This window comes from Pristiophorus japonicus, unplaced genomic scaffold (genome assembly GCF_044704955.1).
Source record: "Pristiophorus japonicus isolate sPriJap1 unplaced genomic scaffold, sPriJap1.hap1 HAP1_SCAFFOLD_650, whole genome shotgun sequence".
Taxonomy (NCBI): domain Eukaryota; kingdom Metazoa; phylum Chordata; class Chondrichthyes; family Pristiophoridae; genus Pristiophorus; species Pristiophorus japonicus.
The window spans coordinates 1-22,751 of NW_027254562.1; the positions used below are offsets into that span (position 1 = coordinate 1).

The following is a 22,751-nucleotide window of genomic DNA, read 5'->3' on the forward strand; positions in this document are numbered from 1 at the left end:
CTCCTTCTCCTCCCCTCTCCTCTCCTCCCTCTCCCTCTCCTCCCTCCTCTCCTCCCTCTCCCTCTCCTCCCTCTCCCTCTCCTCCCTCTCCCTCTCCTCCCTCTCCCTCTCCTCCCTCTCCCTCTCCTCCCTCTCCCTCTCCTCCCTCTCCCTCTCCTCCCTCTCCCTCTCCTCCCTCTCCCTCTCCTCCCTCTCCCTCTCCTCCCTCTCCCTCTCCTCCCTCTCCCTCTCCTCCCTCTCCCTCTCCTCCCTCTCCCTCTCCTCCCTCTCCCTCTCCTCCCTCTCCTCCCTCCTCCCTCTCCTCCCTCTCCCTCTCCCTCTCCTCCCTCTCCCTCTCCTCCCTCTCCCTCTCCTCCCTCTCCCTCTCCTCCCTCTCCCTCTCCTCCCTCTCCCTCTCCTCCCTCTCCCTCTCCTCCCTCTCCCTCTCCTCCTCTCCCTCTCCCTCTCCTCCCTCTCCCTCTCCTCCCTCTCCCTCTCCTCCCTCTCCTCCCTCCCTCTCCTCCCTCTCCCTCTCCTCCCTCTCCCTCTCCTCCCTCTCCCTCTCCCTCCTCCCTCTCCCTCTCCTCCCTCTCCCTCTCCTCCCTCTCCCTCTCCTCCCTCTCCCTCTCCTCCCTCTCCCTCTCCTCCCTCTCCCTCTCCTCCCTCTCCCTCTCCTCCCTCTCCCTCTCCTCCCTCTCCCTCTCCTCCCTCTCCCTCTCCTCCCTCTCCCTCTCCTCCCTCTCCCTCTCCTCCCTCTCCCTCTCCTCCCTCTCCCTCTCCTCCCTCTCCCTCTCCTCCCTCTCCCTCTCCTCCCTCTCCCTCTCCTCCCTCTCCCTCTCCTCCCCTCTCCCTCTCCTCCCTCTCCCTCTCCTCCCTCTCCCTCTCCTCCCTCTCCCTCTCCTCCCTCTCCCTCTCCTCCCTCTCCCTCTCCTCCCTCTCCCTCTCCTCCCTCTCCCTCTCCTCCCTCTCCCTCTCCTCCCTCTCCCTCTCCTCCCTCTCCCTCTCCTCCCTCTCCCTCTCCTCCCTCTCCCTCTCCTCCCTCTCCCTCTCCTCCCTCTCCCTCTCCCTCTCCCTCTCTCCTCTCCCTCTCCCTCTCCCTCTCCCTCTCCTCCCTCTCCCTCTCCTCCCTCTCCCTCTCCCTCTCCTCCCTCTCCCTCTCCTCCCTCTCCCTCTCCTCCCTCTCCCTCTCCTCCCTCTCCCTCTCCTCCCTCTCCCTCTCCTCCCTCTCCCTCTCCTCCCTCTCCCTCTCCTCCCTCTCCCTCTCCTCCCTCTCCTCCCTCTCCCTCTCCTCCCTCTCCCTCTCCTCCCTCTCCCTCTCCCTCTCCTCCCTCTCCCTCTCCCTCTCCTCCCTCTCCTCCCTCTCCCTCTCCTCCCTCTCCCTCTCCTCCCTCTCCCTCTCCTCCCTCTCCCTCTCCTCCCTCTCCCTCTCCTCCCTCTCCCTCTCCTCCCTCTCCCTCTCCTCCCTCTCCCTCTCCCTCCCTCTCCCTCCCTCTCCCTCTCCCTCCCTCTCCCTCTCCCTCCCTCTCCCTCTCCCTCCCTCTCCCCTCTCCTCCCCGTCCCTCTCCTCCTTCCCCCCCCCGTCCCTCTCCTCCTTCCCCCCCCCTTCCCTCTCCTCCTTCCCCCCCTTCCCTCTCCTCCTTCCCCCCCTTCCCTCTCCTCCTTCCCCCCCTTCCCTCTCCTCCTTCCCCCCCTTCCCTCTCCTCCTTCCCCCCCTTCCCTCTCCTCCTTTCCCCCCCTTCCCTCTCCTCCTTCCCCCCCCTTCCCTCTCCTCCTTCCCCCCCCCTTCCCTCTCCTCCTTCCCCCCCCCTTCCCTCTCCTCCTTTCCCCCCCCTTCCCTCTCCTCCTTCCCCCCCCTTCCCTCTCCTCGTTCCCCCCCCTTCCCTCTCCTCCTCCCCCCCTCCACTTCCCTCTCCTCCTCCCTCCCCCCCTTCCCTCTCCTCCTTCCCCCCACCCTTCCCTCTCGTCCTCCCCCCCCCCCTTCCTCCCTGCCCCACTCCCTCGCCTCCCTGCCCCACTCCCTCGCCTCCTATTCCCCACACCCCCCCTTCGCTGTCAGAGACACTGACAGACAGAGAGTAAGAGAGAGACACACAGACAGAGAGAGAGAGAGAGAGCCACACTGCGGGGGTGGGCCCATCCCAGCACGCTGTTGGAGGGCTCCCGATGCTGCAGTCAGTGAGTAGAATTTTTTTTATTTAAAAAAAAAATGTATTAATTTTTTTTAGATTGATTTATTGGTTGACTTATTGATGTATTTATCATTTATTATTGATGATGGCTCTTTATTTGTAAAACTGAAGTGTTTAATGTTTGTAAACTTCCCTTTAAACCCCCCTCCCCCACCCCCTACGCCTGATTTGTAACCTACGCCTGATTTTCTAAGTGTAGGCAAGGTTTTTCTGAGCGTACAAAAATCTACACTTCTAAGTTAGTTTGGAGTAAGTTTTCACTGCCTAAACTTTCAAAACGGGTGTAAGTGGCCAGACACGCCCCCTTTTGGGAAAAAAAAATCTGTTCCAAACTGAAACTGTTCTAACTGACTAGAACTGGAGCAAACTAAATGCCGAGAATTGCAATTTCTAAGATATTCCATTCTAAACCAGTTGCTCCAAAAAAACAGGAGCAACTCAGGCCGAAGCTTGGCCCCTGTGCTTCTGGGTTAGGGATGGGAAAATTTGATGCTTTTAAAGTCTTTGTTTTTAACATCCATATGAAATTCTCTCCTTCAGGTACAACGTCTCCAATCCGGCTGTCTGAAAACCGGACATTTTTGAAAAAACCCCATTTGATAATCAATAAAATAAAATCCGGAATTATTGTCCAAAAACCGGCGGGCCGGACTAGTTAACGGCTTCGCCGCTATGTTTTAAATGACGTGCGATTGGTCCGAGCCTTGCCCAATGACCCTTGACCCGGCCCGACCCGACCTGACCCACGCCACCATTAGTACTCTGTCTGTCTCAGTAGCATACATGCGCTCTTGATTTTCTTGTCCGAAATCTGGAAAAATCCAAAAATTGTCAGGGCTTCAGTCTCAAGGTTGCTGGATTTGAGACCTTGTACCTGTAGCAATTGAAAATCTGATCCAGAAATCTCTCTCTGAAATTGCTGAGGTTTGCCCATTATATGTCATGCATGCTCTGGGGTAAAGGGTCAGCATTTCAGAACAAACGGTAACTGTGACCTTTTGGTAAACATAGAAACATAGAAAATAGGTGCAGGAGCAGGCCATTCAGCCCTTCTAGCCTGCACCGCCATTCAATGAGTTCATGGCTGAACATGAAACTTCAGTACCCCCTTCCTGCTTTCACGCCATACCCCTTGATCCCCGGAGTAATAAGGACTTCATCTAACTCCCTTTTGAATATATTTAGTGAATTGGTCTCAACTACTTTCTGTGGTAGAGAATTCCACAGGTTCACCACTCTCTGGGTGAAGAAGTTTCTCCTTATCTCGGTCCTAAATGGCTTACCCCTTATCCTTAGACTGTGACCCCTGGTTCTGGACTTCCCCAACATTGGGAACATTCTTCCTGCATCCAACCTGTCCAAACCCGTCAGAATTTTAAACGTTTCTATGAGGTCTCCTCTCACTCTTCTGAACTCCAGTGACTACAAGCCCAGTTGATCCAGTCTTTCTTAATAGATCAGTCCCACCATCCCAGGAATCAGTCTGGTGAATCTTCGCTGCACTCCCTCAATAGCAAGAATGTCCTTCCTCAAGTTAGGAGACCAAAACTGTACACAATACTCCAGGTGTGGTCTCACCAAGGCCCTGTACAACTGTAGCAACACCTCCCTGCCCCTGTACTCACATCCCCTCGCTATGAAGGCCAACATGCCATTTGCTTTCTTAACCGCCTGCTGTACCTGCATGCCAACCTTCAATGACTGATGTACCATGACACCCAGGTCTCGTTGCACCTTCCCTTTTCCTAATCTGTCACCATTCAGATAATAGTCTGTCTCTCTGTTTTTACCACCAAAGTGGATAACCTCACATTTATCCACATTATACTTCATCTGCCACGCATTTGCCCACTCACCTAACCTATCCAAGTCACTCTGCAGCCTCATAGCATCCTCCTCGCAGCTCACACTGCCACCCAACTTAGTGTCATCCGCAAATTTGGAGATACTACATTTAATCCCCTCGTCTAAATCATTAATGTACAGTGTAAACAGCTGGGGCCCCAGCACAGAACCCTGCGGTACCCCACTAGTCACTGCCTGCCATTCCGAAAAGTACCCATTTATTCCTACTCTTTGCTTCCTGTCTGACAACCAGTTCCATATCCACGTCAGCACACTACCCCCAATCCCATGTGCTTTAACTTTGCACATTAATCTCCTGTGTGGGACCTTGTCGAAAGCCTTCTGAAAGTCCAAATATACCACATCAACTGGTACTCCTTTGTCCACTTTATTGGAAACATCCTCAAAAAATTCCAGAAGATTTGTCAAGCATGATCTCCCTTTCACAAATCCATGCTGACTTGGACCTATCATGTCACCATTTTCCAAATGCGCTGCTATGACATCCTTAATAATTGATTCCATCATTTTACCCACTACGGAGGTCAGGCTGACCGGTCTATAATTCCCTGCTTTCTCTCTCCCTCCTTTTTTAAAAAGTGGGGTTACATTGGCTACCCTCCACTCGATAGGAACTGATCCAGAGTCAATGGAATGTTGGAAAATGACTGTCAATGCATCCGCTATTTCCAAGGCCACCTCCTTAAGTAATCTGGGATGCAGTCCATCAGGCCCTGGGGATTTATCGGCCTTCAATCCCATCAATTTCCCCAACACAATTTCCCGACTAATAAAGATTTCCCTCAGTTCCTCTTCCTTACTAGACCCTGTGACCACTTTTATATCCGGAAGGTTGTTTGTGTCCTCCTTAGTGAATACTGAACCAAAGTACTTGTTCAATTGGTCTGCCATTTCTTTGTTCCCCGTTATGACTTCCCCTGATTCTGACTGCAGGGGACCTACGTTTGTCTTTACTAACCTTTTTCTCTTTACATAGCTATAGAAACTTTTGCAATCCGCCTTAATGTTCCCTGCAAGCTTCTTCTCGTACTCCATTTTCCCTGCCCTAATCAAACCCTTTGTCCTCCTCTGCTGAGTTCTAAATTTCTCCCAGTCCCCGGGTTCGCTGCTATTTCTGGCCAATTTGTATGCCATTTCCTTGCTTTAATACTATCCCTGATTTCCCTTGATAGCCACGGTTGAGCCACCTTCCCTTTTTTATTTTTACGCCAGACAGGAATGTACAATTGTTGTAATTCATCCATGCGGTCTCTAAATGTCTGCCATTGCCCATCCACAGTCAACCCCTTAAGTATCATTAGCCAATCTATCTTAGCCAATTCATGCCTCATACCTTCAAAGTTACCCTTCTTTAAGTTCTGGACCATGGTGGTGGTCCATTAAGTTTGTTCAGACCCAAAGGTAAATGGCTTCAGTTATTTAATTGACCATAAAGTGGAAACTCCTTCCTTTATTTTTCTATCTTTATAGAGGCTGTTTGATTAAAAACATTTTTTTTGCTGTTTAATGTCTAGCAAACCTTTGAAGAGGCCGAGAAGGGGTTTGACGAGACCCTGGCTAAAGAGAAAGGCATGAATCGCGATGATCGTGTACATGGTGCTTTGCTCATTCTAAATGAACTGATTCGGATAAGCAGCATGGAGGGGGAGGTAAGTTCAGGATTCATTTTCTACCAGTTATTGGAAGTACCTACATTGTGTGGCTCTGAAATGCTATGAAAATGTCAGTTAGATTTATGACATGGTGCAGTCTCAAATGCTGGAAATTTACCAAGAGAGGATATTTACTCTAAAATGGTTTGATGTGGGTAGTTCCTTGTGTGAGGTGTATACAGGATCTCTTCACACCAGGTTGAACGATTGCTACTTGTGTTACTCTCCAGAAATTCCTGTATGTGAGTGATTGCAACTCCTGGCTTCTGTCAATTTTTGGGGGCAAAATCGGAAATTTATAGTTACAATACTGTTCTGTTAACATGCGTTACACCAGTAGTGTTTGCAACCCCTCTGGCTAATCCAGTGTTACTGCGACTGACTGAACATTAAAAATGGAATCATAAGCTGAGAGGATGGCAACTATTAAATATCCCCTCATGACAATGATTACTCTTTTATTTCATGACTTCAACGGCAATTGTTTTCATTTTATAACGTCTAAAAAATACTATGGTTTTGCTTGTTTATAAGGTTACAAGACAAATAGATGAAGAAGGCCAGTTAGTCTGTTCAAGATCTTCCTTCTAGAAGAAAGTCAGTTTCTGCTCCTCTTCCCCACTATCAAAGCATATATTGGCCTCGATATTAGTTTTCCCCCCCACCCAAGATCAGCGGGGGAGGGGTTAAGGAGTTAAATACACAAACGCACCCCAACCCGCCGCGGCCATGCTGCCTTTTTTATGATAGCGGATATTAGGGTGTCCAGCCGTGGAGAGACAGGAAGGACACTTAATTAATACATTTAGATCGGGCTCCCACAGTGCAATTGGGAGCCTGATTTAAAATTTATTGCTGCTGCGCGGGTTTCCCAGGGTCGGGAAAGCCGGGACGCGGAAGCTGCCGGCTCCAAAAGATAAGTGCCTCTTTCAGCGCTCCTTGTGGGTCAGGAGGAGCAGGAGTGCTCCACCCCACCCCCCCACCGGCCCCTCAAGAAAGTCTTCGGCCTCCCCCCCCAGGTTCGATTGCAGGCCTCTTCACCCCTGCTGCCCTCGACCTCCAGCCTTCCCCTTTCCGACCTCCTGATTGCCGGTGACTATCCCCAAGGGCCTCCCTGTAAATATTGGGCATTGTCTCTTAGATAACACCTTCACTACTTCACCACAAGGACTGCAGCGCTTCAAGGGCAATTGGTGATGGGCAATAAATGCTGGCCTTGCCAGTGATGACCACATCCCAGGAACAAATAATTTTTTTTTAAAGCCAGAAGTCTATCGGACATGTGTTACAGTTGATATCTTTTCCTGGGCGTTGCAACGAGATTTTGTTTATTTGTAAACACTCCAATTAACATAAAATAATTTTTTATCATGCATTGAAAATAGCTTGTTTTCATGTTGATGTTGAAAGAAATCTTGTCCATGGTGTATTGGTACAGCAGATTGAAGAATTTCTTCTTTACACCTATAGTCGTTTTTGAACACATTTTCTATTTTTTTTTAATGCAGCGTTTGCGTGAGGAGATGGAGGACATCACCCAGCAGCAATTAGTACATGATAAGTACTGCAAGGAACTAATGGGATTTGGAGCCAAACCCCGTCATATTACGTCCTTCACAAGTTTCCAATCTGCGCAGCCCCAACAATCAAATGCTCTTCTCGGGCTTCTTGGATACAATACACCGCAGGGCATTATGGTATTTGGAACCACCCCTGCTCCATCCAAGCCAACTTTGGTGGAAAGCCGATACTGCCGTGAGCACATGGAAATGCGATTTGAACAGGTAGCGTTGCCTTGCTTGATATTAGCTTTTGTTGTTTTATTTACTTTATATGTTGCATGTATGCAATCTCAATACATGGAACACACTGGCGATTTACATAGGTCTTTAGTACTGGCATCATGGTATGTAGCAGGCACAACCCTTCACCATATTATAGAATCAGGCTGCCATTTCACAGTCTTAACAGCACCTTTGGTTTCTCCCAATACTCTCTTGATTGAAAATATAGAAACTTTACTGCTGTTTAGCTAGTAGTGTTATAATCATAGAATCATACAGCACTGAAGGAGGATATTTGACCCATTGTGCCTATGCCGGCTCTTTGAAAGAGCTATCCAATTAGTCCCACTTCTCTGCTCTGTCCCCCTGCAAATTTTTCCTTTCCAGGTATTTATTCAATTCCCTTTTGAAAGTTACTATTCAATCTGTTTCCACCGCCCTCTCAGGCAGTGAATTCCAGATCATAGAATTTCACACTAATTTCTCTTTGAAGTTATCAGCTTATTGTATCTGCTACTTTTTAAAATTCAGACACTCCAGTTTTTGTTTTAAAGTAATTCGTTTTTCAATTTAAGTGGAAATTATAGATTTGTGAATAATGGAAAACTATATACATAGTGAGACAGGATCTGGCAAATTTGAGTGATGGGTGACTTTGGAACTAGCTGCTGCAATCCCAATCCCTCCTTTTACTGTACCTCATACATTCACATTACCCCTGCAGAAGTCTTGGCCTGGTGAAAGACTGTGACAGTGGGGTAGAACAAGGGCTGGCTAAACTACAGTACAGTATAATGGTGATTATATATAATGGTGAAGGGCTCAAGATAATAATGGGTGAGATTGTTGGGTATCAGTTAACAAACAATGGTTAAAGATGGTGGAAATCTGAGTAAGTTGAAAGAAATGGATCACTGAAAGCAGATATGTTTAACATATCAGATTTGAATTTACAAGGAGTATTTCTAGCTAACAAAGTTTTGCTTGTGCACTATGGTGCTTTTGCAAATTGTTTTACATGTGAGATCCAAAATATTCAGGATCACTAGTTTACAGTGACTGAGCAACTTTATTACTTGGGATTGCAGAATTTTTGGAGATTGCATTTTGAAATTTTGTTTCGGCTTTCCATTTTCCTGGAAAAACAATGACCTTTCCTTTAATGTACAAGCAGGTTGCTAATCCCAAAATCGTAGTTACTGGTTTACGATTTCCTTATAATTATGTGGGGTTTCAGGATTTTAGTTGGTGTTGGGAGATCACGTTTTGCAATTCCGGGTTTTTTGGGAGAACTGAAAACTAATGGCCTTAAAGATAATTTTATATAGGGCTACGTGCCATATTTTAAACTCTGATTCTAGACCTCATGGGTGCAATTCTGGAAAAGTTCAAGTCTTACAAATTCAGCTGAGCCACCCAGTGGCAGAGCTGGTAGTAAATAGGGAATGCTAAATATTAGACTCTGTAAATAATCAAGTGGAATTCACGTGGGGCAGACATGCTGACAGGAAATGTAGGTCCCCATAAAGCTATATAAGAAGTCATAATTTCTTCAATTATAGGTATAGAAAACATGTCAAATAATTAATAGAACTGTCCATAAAATCACCTATTAAAATTCTTATTTGTATTTTATTTTTTAAATTGTCACATATGCAAAGTGTTGGTCGCTTGTACCTGATTGGCTCAGTATTATATATACACACAAAACGATAACGCATCACAATCAAGCAATCTAAAAGAGAAGGAAAGCCGCTCATTTTCTGCTGACCTTCCTCCTTCACCCATCCTCAAAGAGAAGGAGTTGGAGATTTACAAGCAACTATCAATCTGGGGACAAACTTTACTCAAACAGCAATTAGCGGATATTTGACCTCAGTATGTGCCCATTAAGATCACTTCCCTATAACGAGCACACTTTATGGCCTAAAGGCTTCGGCTGGGTTAAACGCAGTTCTGCCTTGTGGGTCAGCACCTTTACTGGAAGCAGTCTCTGTAAACCCATTAGAAAAGAGCCACCATGACAGAAGCACTTGCATCATTATTAGATTAATAAAAACATTGTGCATTACATTGTACAATGTTCCTGATTTAATGAAACCATATTCTCCAATTTAGCATGAGCAACACCATTGGTGATCCACCATAAATAGTTATTCCATCATCCTCTAGCTTGCAGGCTTGATATGGCACTTGCTAGTTGTGTTGATATGTTAACAAGAGACATGCTTTTCATTGAATGAGTCAGGCCGCATCTTCCCTTATTCCAATTCTTCCCCCTCCCTACCTTGATGTAACTTAATTGCAGAGGTAAAGGCAGAATTCCAACCACCAAGCCAGTGCTGGACTAGTCTGGTGTTGAGCTTCTTTCGGATAGTAAAGGCATTGAATAGTACAGTTGCTAGCGACACTGCACACAATCCCTCTTGTTCCCTTCTAACGATTGAGGAAAAGAAGATTAAGAGTTCCTTTCAATAATGACTATTGGATCCTGTATTTTGCTGTGATTTCACCTTACCCAATCACTTGGTAAGAGGTGGTGTTTATATCTAGGCCAAGTGCATAGTTTTTAAATGTTCATTGATCTTTGCACAGGTGACTCGGTGGGTCCTGAAATATCGCAGCAGTAAGAATCCACTGATTCAAATGGCAATTTTAAACCTGATTCCTCGTCTTGCTGCTTTCCAGCCCCATTTATTCACAGGTGAGCCAATGAGAGGTATGGCATTTACAGGTGAGATTATATATACTATTTTACATATTACTGTGGCCAGAAATTAAATGTTTATGAAATTTAAAGAAAAGTGCTGGAACTACACAACAGCTAGCACTTGAAAAAAGAAAGATCGGTTAGCTTTTTGGGTTAACCAGAATTTCATTTTATCTATACACATGCTTTCTGATATTGCAGTTGCCTGTAAATGATCTGCAAATTGTATAGTTCAATTTAACTTTGGCAAAGGCCGTTGATGTTGATGCCATCCAATTCTTGGTTTTTTATCATCTGAATAAGGTAATCTTTAGAATTTGATTGTCAGTCTGTCAATAATAATATCAACAACAACTTGCATATACATAGCGCCTCTAATGTCGTAAAACGTCCCAAGGGGCTACACAGGAGCATTATCAAATAAAATTGAACACCGAACCGCAAAAGAAGATATTGGGACAGGGGATCAAAAGGTTTTAAGGAGTGTCTTGAAGAAGTAGAGAAAGATAGAGGAGTGGAGAGGTTTAGGGAGGGAATTCTAGAGCTCGAGTCTAGGCAGCTGAAGTCAGGGCGGCCAATGTTGATACGTTTTGTATCTTTTATCCTCTTTCAATATAGCACACTGACTTTTATGTTTGTGATGCTTATCTGCCTGTCATGATGGCCCTGAATTAGTGGTTGAAGGCGTAGCTGAGGAGTATGCCGCTGACATCGCATGGAAATCCGCACTTGCCTTGTGCGAACCTTCCTGTAAGAACTTGCTTTCAAATGGCAGAGTTGTGCGCAGCAGAGTGCACCACGGAGCGCACCTTTTGTGTGTGTACGAACTTGGGAACACTTTGGGGGGAGGGGGGCGTCAGGGGTGCTCCTTTCACTTCCTGACTCTTGGCTAATCAGGAAACAGAAGAGATTGCTGATTTGTATGATGTATAAAAGACAAGACAGTATTAAGCATTCATTAAAAAACACTGACCTAAGTTTCATGGAGTTACATTTATATTTACAGTATCCGCTTCAGTAATCTGCACAAACTTGGCAGCAACTGAAATCTTCAAAAGAATACATAATGGGGCAATATTTATGTTAATGTTCTGACAATCTTTAAAATTGTGTAAATCAAAGCATTTATCTTTGTGCTGAGAACCTGACAGACCGTTGATTTACTTAATACTCCTACATTACAATAGTGATTATACTCCAAAAGTACTTGATTGGCTGTAAAGCGCTTTGAGGTGTCCGGTGGTCATGAAAGGCGCTATATAAACCCAAGTCGTTATTTTTCAAAGTGAAATTCTGGTAAACTCAGAAGGAATACCAGGGACCTTTCTTTGTCCCTCCTTTTATACAGATATACGTGACTCCGAAGTGGAATCTAACACTAAAAAGCTGCCATTAAAATAAATTCTGTAACTGCAATCTTCTCCTGGTAATAATCTGTCATTATAAATTTCTCATTAGAACAAAGTGTGGTTATTCAAAATTCGCAAACATCAGTTGTTACAAACCTCTTGACACATACTGACCATACAAGTCTCTCGTTACTTTACTCTCTGATTATTAACGTCTCATTTTAAAAACCGGTTATAAACCACTCATTTAATGCTTTACTCAGTTTGCTTATTTGATTTATGCGGAAGCATAAACTTGTGGTCAATTTCAAAGGCGGTATGGTGGCGTACTCTTATAGTACACTGTCATACCGACCGCAATTTCGGGGCCAATAATTTTATGCAGTTTCATTTTTGTTACTGTCATTCATAACTAGTCAGGATTGGGAATGCAATGTTAATCCTTCTTGCATTTAAAATAAAAATTATAATCTTGCGTTTGTCTTCAGCATTTGTCATGAGGTCATAAAGCTATGCTAATTAATTTACTAGGTGTTAAGAATTTTCAAATGAGTCCTTGGCTACTCTTCCACAATATTAAAATGTTCTGTGTGTTGGAGATATTTCAAAATTCTGAGGGGTTTTTATAGAGTAGATAGGGAGAAACTGTTTCCACTGGCAGGAGGGTCAGTAAAATACTGGCATAAAAATAAAAAAGGGAAGGTGGCTCAACCGTGGTTATCAAGGGAAATCAGGGATAGTATTAAAGCCAAGGAAGTGGCATACAAATTGGCCAGAAATAGCAGCGAACCTGGGGACTGGGAGAAATTTAGAACTCAGCAGAGGAGGACAAAGGGTTTGATTAGGGCAGGGAAAATGGAGTATGAGAAGAAGCTTGCAGGGAACATTAAGACGGATTGCAAAAGTTTCGATAGATATGTAAAGAGAAAAAGGTTAGTAAAGACAAACGTAGGTCCCCTGCAGTCAGAATCAGGGGAAGTCATAATGGGGAACAAAGAAATGGCGGACCAATTGAACAAGTACTTTGGTTCGGTATTCACAAAGGAGGACACAAACAACCTTCCGGTTATAAAAGGGGTCGGGGGGTCTAGTAAGGAGGAGGAACTGAGGGAAATCCTTATTAGCCGGGAAATTGTGTTGGGGAAATTGATGGGATTGAAGGCCGATAAATCCCCAGGGCCTGATGGACTGCATCCCAGAGTACTTAAGGAGGTGGCCTTGGAAATAGTGGATGCATTGACAGTCATTTTCCAACATTCCATTGACTCTGGATCCGTTCCTATGGAGTGGAGGGTAGCCAATGTAACCCCACTTTTTAAAAAAGGAGGGAGAGAGAAAACAGGGAATTATAGACCGGTCAGCCTGACATTGGTAGTGGGTAAAATGATGGAATCAATTATTAAGGATGTCATAGCAGTGCATTTGGAAAACGGTGACATGATAGGTCCAAGTCAGCATGGATTTGTGAAAGGGAAATCATGCTTGACAAATCTTCTGGAATTTTTTGAGGATGTTTCCAGTAGAGTGGACAAGGGAGTGTGGTATATTTGGACTTTCAGAAGGCGTTCGACAAGGTCCCACACAAGAGATTGATGTGCAAAGTTAGAGCACATAGGATTGGGGGTAGTGTGCTGACATGGATTGAGAACTGGTTGTCAGACAGGAAGCAAAGAGTAGGAGTAAATGGATACTTTTCAGAATGGCAGGCAGTGACTAGTGGGGTACCGCAAGGTTCTGTGCTGGGGCCCCAGCTGTTTACACTGTACATTAATGATTTAGATGAGGGGATTAAATGTAGTATCTCCAAATTTGCGGATGACACTAAGTTGGGTGGCAGTGTGAGCTGCGAGGAGGATGCTGTGAGGCTGCAGAGCGACTTGGATAGGTTAGGTGAGTGGGCAAATGCATGGCAGATGAAGTATAATGTGGATAAATGTGAGGTTATCCACTTTGGTGGTAAAAACAGAGAGACAGACTATTATCTGAGTGGTGACAGATTAGGAAAAGGGGAGGTGCAAAGAGACCTGGGTGTCGTGGTACATCAGTCATTGAAGGTTGGCATGCAGGTGCAGCAGGCGGTTAAGAAAGCAAATGGCATGTTGGCCTTCATAGCGAGGGGATTTGAGTACAGGGGCAGGGAGGTGTTGCTACAGTTGTACAGGGCATTGGTGAGGCCACACCTGGAGTATTGTGTACAGTTTTGGTCTCCTAACCTGAGGAAGGACATTCTTGCTATTGAGGGAGTGCAGCGAAGGTTCACCAGACTGATTCCCGGGATGGCGGGACTGACCTATCAAGAAAGACTGGATCAACTGGGCTTGTATTCACTGGAGTTCAGAAGAATGAGAGGGGACCTCATAGAAACATTTAAAATTCTGACGGGGTTAGACAGGTTAGATGCAGGAAGAATGTTCCCAATGTTGGGGAAGTCCAGAACCAGAGGTCACAGTCTAAGGATAAGGGGTAAGCCATTTAGGACCGAGATGCGGAGGAACTTCTTCACCCAGAGAGTGGTGAACCTGTGGAATTCTCTACCACAGAAAGTTGTTGAGGCCAATTCACTAAATATATTCAAAAAGGAGTTAGATGAGGTCCTTACTACTAGGGGGATCAAGGGGTATGGCGAGAAAGCAGGAATGGGGTACTGAAGTTGAATGTTCAGCCATGAACTCATTGAATGGCGGTGCAGGCTAGAAGGGCCGAATGGCCTACTCCTGCACCTATTTTCTATGTTTTCTATGTTTCTAACCAGAGGACGCAGATTTAAAATAATTGGCAAAAAAGCAAGGGGGGGGTAATGAGGAGAATTTCTTTTACGCAGCGAGTCATAATGATCCGGAATGCCTTGCCCGAAAGGATGGAGGGAGCAGATTCAGTAGTAACTTTCAAAAAGGAATTAGATCTCTAATTAAAAATTAATATATTTGCAAGACTATGGGGGATGAACATATCCCCAAAGTGGCGACGGCAGCAGAAGCAGTGCCACAAAAAAGTCAATGCTGGGGCAATCAGAGACTCCGCTAAGAGAGCCATAAACAGCCAGTGCATCACTGCTAACTTGACGTCCCTTGGTAACCCTGAGACGCAGAATCCCCACAGCGCTTGGTCTGCCCTCCAGGCCTTCATAACCAATGCCTGCGAAGAAATGCTCGGTCACTCAACCAGGAAACATCAGGACCGGTTTGATGAGAGTGACCTGGAGATCCAAGAGCTAATAAATCGCAAGCACAGGGCATTTCTGAGCCTGAAACAGCAACCCAACTCAGGAGCAGCAAAACAGCATTACAGATGGCTTAAGGCCGAGGTCCAACAAAAAACCCGCGACCTAAAGAATAGATGGTGGGTGGAGAAAGCACAGGAGATTCAGCAGCTGGCCAACGGCCATGATGTGCGAGGATTCTTCACCGCAGTCAAGGCCATCTACGGCCCAAACACCCAAGGCCCCACCCCACTGCTGGCCAAAAACAGGGAGACACTCATGAAGGACACTGAGGCTGTTAGGACCCGCTACAAGGAGCACTTAGAAGATCTCCTTAAACGAGACTCTGCCTTTGCCTCGAGTGTCCTCGACTTCATCCCGCAGCATGCTACCCGCCACCATCTCAGCAAAAAAACAACCCTGCACAAGGTAGAAAAGGCCATCCGCCAGCTTAAGAACAACAAGGCAATAGGGAGCAAACGGAATCCCCGCTGAGGCATTAAAGTATGGCAGAGAGACACTATTGGCATGAATACATGACTTCAGCTCTCTCATCTGGAAGGAGGAGAGCATGCCGGGAGATCTCGGAGATGCAGTAATCGTGATCATCTTTCAAAAAGGGGACCAGTCCGACTGCGGCAACTACAGACGGATCTCCCTGTTATCAACCACTGGGAAAGTCGTCACTAGAATCCTCCTCAACTGTCTTCTCCCTGTGGCTGAGGACCTCCTCCCGGAGTCACAGTGCGGATTTCATCCTCTTCGGGGTACAACGGACATGATTTGTACACCGCGACACCTGCAAGAAAAATACAGGAAACAACAGTAACCCTTGTACATAGCTGCCTTTGACCTTACAAAGGCCTCTGACACTGTCAACTGTGAGGGGCTATGGAGCGTCCTCCTCCGTTTCGGCTGCCCCCAAAAGTGCGTCACCATCCTCCAGCTGCTCCACGACGACATGCAAGCCATGATCCTGACCAACGGATCTATTATAGACCCAATCCACGTCCAGACAGGGGTCAAGCAGGGCTGCGTCATCGCACCAACTCTCTTCTCGATCTTCCTCGCTGCAATGCTCCACCTCACACTCAACAAGCTCCCCGCTGAAGTGGAACTAAACTACAGAACCAGTGGGAACCTGTTCAACCTTCGTCGTCTCCAGGCCAGATTCAAGACCGTCCCAACCTCTGTGCACATTCAGAGATTGAACTCCAAGTCATAGTCAACATCTTCACTGAGGCGTACGAAAGCATGGGCCTGACACTAAACATCCGTAAGACAAAGGTCCTCTACCAGCCTGTCCCCCCCCCCCCCCCAGTCATCAAGATCCACGGCGCGGCCCTGGATAACGTGTACCACCTTCCATACCTCAGGAGCCTATAATCGGCAAGGCAGACATCGCCGACAAGATTCAACACCGCCTCCAGTGCGCTAGCGCAGCCTTTGGCCGCTTGAGGAAAAGAGTGTTTGAAGATCAGGATCTCAAATCTGCCACCAAGCTCATGGTGTACAGGGCTAGTGATACCCGCCCTTCTGTATAGCTCACAATCGTAGACTATATACAGCAGACACCACAAATCGCTGGAGAAATACCACCAACGATGTCTCCACATGATCCTGCAAATCCCCTGGGAGGACAGACACACCAACGTTAGTGTCCTTGACCAGGCCAACATCCCCAGCATCGAGGCACTGACCACACTTGACCAGCTCTGCTGGGCGGGCCACGTTGTTCGCATGCCTGACACAAGACTCCCAAAGCAAGTGCTTTACTCGGAACTCCTACATGGCAGACGGGCCCAAGGTGGGCAGAGGAAACGTTTCAAGGACACCCTCCAAGCCTCCTTGATAAAGTGCAAAATCCCCACCGACATCTGGGAGTCCCTGGCCAAAGACCGTCCTAGGTGGAGGAAGTGCATCCGGGAGGGCGCTGAGCACCTCGAGTCTCTTCACCAAGAGCATGCAGAAGCCAAGCGCAGGGAGCGTGCGGCAAACCAGTCCCAACCACCCTTTCCTTCAATGATTGTCTGTCTCATGTGACAAAGATTGTAATTCCCGTAATGGATTGTTCAGTCGCCTAAGAACTCATTTTTGGAGTGGAAGCAAGTCTTCCTCGATTTTCGAGGGACTGCCTATGATGGGCCTAATTGGATAGTTCTTTCAGAGAGCCAGCACTGGCACGATGGGCCAAATGGCCGCCTCCTGTGCTGTATGATTCTATGAATATGCGTCACTGAGTGGGAACGTGTAGCAGCTAGGATGCAAGATATCCATAGCTACTCAAACAGTGAGCAGTTCTTTTCTGTTATGTAGGGGAAGTGTAATGGAAGGGGGAGAGAAATAAGTTGGAGAGCAGTTTCATCTGAATAGGTTTCATGTATCTCTGTGTGGCTGAACTTGGTGGCATTGAAAGAGACTGGAGGAGTCGATCACTTGCCTGTCCTTGGCTGGGGAATGGCTGATGGAACTTGAAGGTGGAGGGGGAATATTTGTTTAAAAAAAAACACAAGACGTTGTAGTTGTAGGGTACAGTTTTGTTTTATGTGAGGTGGAAATCTTTCCTTTTCTATGTAATGCTGTTTGACTTTTAATTGTTGACACACATGCATTCTTCTCTGACACAGAACAGCACCTGTTTGACTCCGTGAACCATCTACTTGGCTGTCTTAAGAAAGAAAAGGAACGCGCTGCTGCATTCCAGGCACTGGGTCTACTGGTGGTGGCAGTAAGAGTGGAAATTAATCCATTTCTGCCGAGGATCCTGGAGATTTTAAAAGGGGCCCTCCCACCGAAGGATTTTGCACACAAGTAATGAAAGGACAAAGTAGTTGTTTCAACTTGTCTTAAACGTTTTAATTAGCTATATACAGGTTGAACCTCCCTTATCCAGAACTCCTTTATCCGGAGCCACCCCTCGTTCAGTCAGAACCATTCCCAGCCACCGCATAGCACATGCAAAGAACTCGTCATGAACAAATTTAAGTCCTTTCTCACTGCCGACTCCCGCAATCGCTGGCCTGACCCCGCGATCCACAGCTCCCCCACCCCCCAATGATCTCTCTGCCGCACTTCCAGCCCCAAGCCAGCCAGTCCCGATCCCCTTGCTCAGTACCTGTACCATCCAATTTAACGTGACCAGCCGTCGTCCGGAAAAATCCCTTATCCAGGCCAGGTCCCAACGGTTCCGGATAAGGAAGGTTCAACCTGTAATACATAACTGAGAAATTTGTCATCTCTCTGGATTAAAGTGAGAGACCTAGACAAGTCTGTCTGAGGCCCACATTTGGTCACAATTCTAACGTTGCGCAACCATCTGTGAATGAGTTCCTTTAACAATGCAATGATCGATTCAGCAATAGAAACCTTTAATATTTGGCTGGTAAAGGAAATTTTAATCTTAGTTAAGTGTCGGCTTTTTAAAAAAAAATAGAGTAAATAGAAAGTGAAAATATGTTCCTCAAAAATGAATGTATCAAAGCCTGTTGAAACCTTGAGGTCTGGACTTTGACCCATGACTGACCATTTCTGTGCATCGCTTCTCAATGATTTAATTGTTTCTATCTAATTTGGTTTAAAAGACTGTGGTTATAAAATAACATCTAATTTCCTATGTGTTCATGTTTCCTAGGAGGCAAAAAGCTGTACAAGTGGATGCAACGGTATTTACTTGTATCTGTATGATAGCACGAGCCATAGGACCTGTTATACAGCAGGATGTTAAAGAATTACTGGAGCAGATGCTTGCTGTGGGACTCAGGTAGTGCTTCATTTATATTGGAATTGCTTATTTTGGTGGATGCTCGCATTGGATCCTGTCCAGCAAATTTGAGCTGATGTAAAATTGGTAGATTATTAGCTACTCAAACAAGAAATTGATAAAATTGGTAAAATTCCTAGTCAAACAAGCAGATTTTATGTTGGTAAAGATGTAAGCTTGTGTGTGACTGCTTTTTGTACAAAGCGAATACTGTTTGTATTGCCACTATTGTCTGTGAATTTGCTTTCCCCACTTAGACTAGAAATTTACATTTGGGGTCGTTGCAGATCCTAAACAAACCTGTTTAATGTCCTTGAGATAATGCAATGCTTTGTGTTTAGAAACATAGAAAATAAGTGCAGGAGTAGGCCATTCGGCCCCCTTCGAGCCTGCACCACTATTCAATAAGATCATGGCTGATCATTCCCTCAGTACTCCTTTCCTGCTTTCTCTCCATACTCCTTGATCCCCTTAGCCGTAAGGGCCAGACGGACAGCAAATTCTCTGAGGTTAAAAATGTGCAGTGGATCTTTAGGGTAGTTTGAATCCGGGTAGCCAATCCAATGATTATATTTGCCACACTTCAGGCGGGTAACTCTGCGCTCCTCAAATTCTGGCCTTTTGCACATCCCTCATTATAATCGCTCAACCATCGGTGGCCGTGCCTACAGCTGTTTGGGCCCTAAGCTCTGGAACTCCCTCCCTAAACCTCTCCGCCTCGCTATCTCTTTCCTCCTTTTAAGACGCTCCTTAAAACCTACCTCTTTAAACAGGCTTTTGGTCATCAGCCTTAATTTCTTCTTTTGTGGCTCGGTGTCAAATTTATCTGTTTTGTCTTGTAATGCTTTTGTGAAGCGCTTTGAGACGTTTTACTACGTTAAAGGCGCTATATAAATAAAAGTTATTATAATCATTTTAAAGGAAGGAAACGAGCCCAATACTCAAAGATTCAGATAGTGGATATATTGTCATATATAAATTGACTGCTGGCTAAAGCCCTGCTGGTCTTTGGAAGTATTGGTTTATTCACGCGCAATGATGGTGCTAGTTACCAGCCTGTTTCTGTTTTAAAGCCCTGCTCTGACAGCTGTACTGCATGATCTAAGTCGACAAATACCACAACTGAAGAAGGATATCCAGGATGGCTTGCTGAAGATGCTGTCGCTGGTGCTGATGCATAAACCTCTTCGACATCCTGGCATGCCCAAAAGTCTTGCCCATCAGCTTGCCTCCCCCAGCTTGACTAACATTCCCGAAGCAAGTGACGTTGGATGCATAACTCTTGCACTCCGCACCTTAGGCAACTTTGAATTTGAAGGTAAGATATGCTGTATGTAATCTTTGGCTGAAGTTGGGTTAGAGGTCGAGGAATAATTAGAACAGGGTATGCAGATATTAATCAGACTGCATTTTAAAATAGTAAGAACAGAAAATGCTGGAAATACTCTGGGAAGACAATATCTGTGGAGAAGGAATCCGATTTAAAGCCTCACGCTGATGACCTTTCATCAGAACTTGTAAAAAGTTAGAGATGTAACAGGTTTTAAGCAAGTACAGGGAAAGGGTGGGAGCAGAGGCTGGTAAAGGAAAGAACAAAAGGGAAGCCCTGCAATGAAGACAAGAGTGATTTAAATGAGAAAAGGGATGATGATACAAGGCAAAAGAGGGTGGTCATGGCACAAGGAAAGAAACAAAAGATGAGTCTACAGGAGCTTTAAATGGCAACAGACGAATCATTACCAACAGCGGCTATCCGAAGAAATGGGAGCAGTGGTTATGATCTGAAATTATTGAGCTCAATGTTGAGTCCGGAAGGCTGTAAAGTGCCTGATCAAAAGATGAGGTGCTGTTCCTTGAGCTTCCGTTGAGCTTAATTAGAACAGTGTAGGAGGATGAGGACAAAGACGGAGAGGTCAGAGTGGGAGCGAGGCGGAGAATGAAAATGACAAGCGACTGGAAGCTCAGGGTCACGCTTGTGGACTGAACAGAGGTGTTCCGCAAAGTGATCACCCAATCTGCATTGGGTCTCCCCAATGTAGAGGAGACTGCATCGTATACAGCATACTACATTGAAAGAAGTACAAGTAAATTGTTGTTTCATCTGAAAGTAGTGTTTGGGGCTCTGGGCGGTGGGAAGGCAGGAGGTAAAAGGGCATGTGTCCTTTCAATTTAGATTCTCTGATCAATTTTTGATCACCCCATCTAATGTCTCCTCTGGCTCGACATTCTTTCTTGTCCGACTACGCATGGGGACAATTCTTGTTTCTGCCAAATTTTTGTTTTGGTCTTCATAAGAATACAGTTCAAGTTTCAGTTTATATCTGTGGGTCTGATCTCTGGCTTCTGAATAGGAGTCTCACTGATTCCAGCAAAGTAACCACGTGAGGCAGGTTGATCTGAAGGTTTATTATTCTTGGAATGTGAACTCTTGAAACAGGAGTAAATAATAAGCTCCTCAATCAATATTGTACCAGATTACTTTCAGAACAATTTTTAAAGTTGATTATCTATATATCTTATGATCTCCATATTGTTTTTCAGGTTTTTATTTTATGCAGCAAAAGGCAGTGCTTCCATATATTTAACACACAATTTATGTTGTTAAATGCGGAATCGTTTTTGTTTTGTGTTGATGCAGGTCACTCACTCACCCAGTTTGTCAGGCACTGTGCAGACCATTTCCTCAACAGTGAGCACAAAGAGATTCGAATGGAAGCAGCTCGAACTTGTTCACGACTGTTAACCCCATCAGTCCATCTCATCAGTGGACATGGCCATGTTGTCAGCCAGACAGCTGTTCAGGTGGTGGCAGATGTGCTTAGTAAACTCCTTGTTGTAGGAATTACAGATCCAGGTAATTAAAAAAAAAAACGTGGGTAAATTTTTATTCAATTGTGTAACACCACGTGGTTCGGTCAATAAAATATTGTTGAACTCACACTTCAGCTGGTAAAATTTGAGGCAAGATTTTAATTCTGATAAACTTAGTCCTTGCTTGAATTTCTGAATAATTTTGTAGTGATGGTTCTGCGGTTTGTTTTGATTATAATCACAAGATAGATATGAATGAGGAAGACCAATTTGGCTCAAAGCTAGCTCATGCATCCAGGAAAACCTGCAGTTTTTCCCCATCTCGGCTTTCAACTGTTTCTTAAATGCCTGCACTACTCTACTTGGAATTTCATTCCACTTTTTGGGCCCAAGTTTCCACATGATTAGCGCCTGATTTTTAGGAGCAACTGGTGGATAACAGACTATTTTAGAAAGCGCAATTCTCCACATTTTTTTTTCTGCAGTTCTAGTTTAGAACAGAATTTTTTCTTCAAAAGGGGGCGTGTCTGGCCACTGACGCCTGATTTGAAAGTTTCCACAGTGAAAATGTACTCCAAACTAAAGTAGAATGGAGCCAGTGAAGATTTTTGTAGAACTGAAAAAACCTGTTCTACACATTAAAAAATCAGGCGCAGGTTACAAATTAGGCGTCCAGAACGGGGTGGGGGGAGAGGGGGGGAAGGGAACTCATTAAATCGACAATAAATCCTTATTTATACTTCTACAAATATTATACAAATAAATCCAACCTGAATAAACATTTATAAGCCACGAAAAGATTAAATAAAACATCTTCCTACCTGTGTGAAAGTGCTTCAGCCAGGGAGAATTCTGCAGCCGTTCGTGCCGCTGAGAGAGAGGGAGGGAGGGAGGGGAGAGAGAGAGAGAGAGAGAGGGGAGGGAGGGGGAGGAGATAGAGAGGGGAGGGAGAGAGAGAGAGGGGAGGGAGGGGAGGGGGAGAGAGAGAGGGGAGGGAGGGGGAGAGAGAGAGAGGGGAGGGAGGGGGAGAGAGAGAGAGGGAGGGGAGGGATGAGAGGGGAGGGAGGGGGAGAGAGAGAGGGGGAGGGAGGGGGGAGAGAGAGAGGGGAGGGAGGGGGGAGAGAGAGAGGGAGGGAGGGGAGAGAGAGAGAGGAGGGAGGGGAGGGAGGGGGAGAGAGAGAGGGAGAGAGGAGAGAGGGGAGGGAGGGAGGGGGAGGGAGGGAGGGGGAGGGAGGGAGGGGGAGAGAGGAGAGGGAGGGGGAGAGAGGGGAGGGAGGGGGGAGAGAGGGAGAGAGGGAGGGGGGAGAGAGAGAGGAGGGAGGGGAGAGAGAGAGAGGAGGGAGGGGGGAGAGAGAGAGAGAGAGAGAGAGGAGAGGGAGGGGGAGAGAGAGGGGAGGGAGGGAGAGAGGGAGAGGGAGGGGGAGAGGGAGAGGAGGGGGAGAGAGGGGAGGG

The 22,751-nt window shown here is 46.0% G+C and overlaps 1 protein-coding gene across 1 annotated transcript in view; it reads left to right on the forward strand.

The window, feature by feature from the left end:
- The first annotated feature begins 5,553 nt into the window (after nt 1-5,553).
- mtor (mechanistic target of rapamycin kinase) overlaps nt 5,554-22,751 on the forward strand; it is a 269,702-nt gene continuing 252,504 nt past the window's right edge. Inside the window, exons 1-7 of the mRNA XM_070874034.1 lie at nt 5,554-5,683; nt 7,195-7,470; nt 10,066-10,204; nt 17,356-17,539; nt 18,360-18,488; nt 19,562-19,806; nt 21,127-21,342. Coding sequence (XP_070730135.1) covers nt 5,606-5,683; nt 7,195-7,470; nt 10,066-10,204; nt 17,356-17,539; nt 18,360-18,488; nt 19,562-19,806; nt 21,127-21,342 — 1,267 coding nt within the window. The 5' untranslated portion in view covers nt 5,554-5,605. The remainder of the gene's footprint in view (nt 5,684-7,194; nt 7,471-10,065; nt 10,205-17,355; nt 17,540-18,359; nt 18,489-19,561; nt 19,807-21,126; nt 21,343-22,751) is intronic.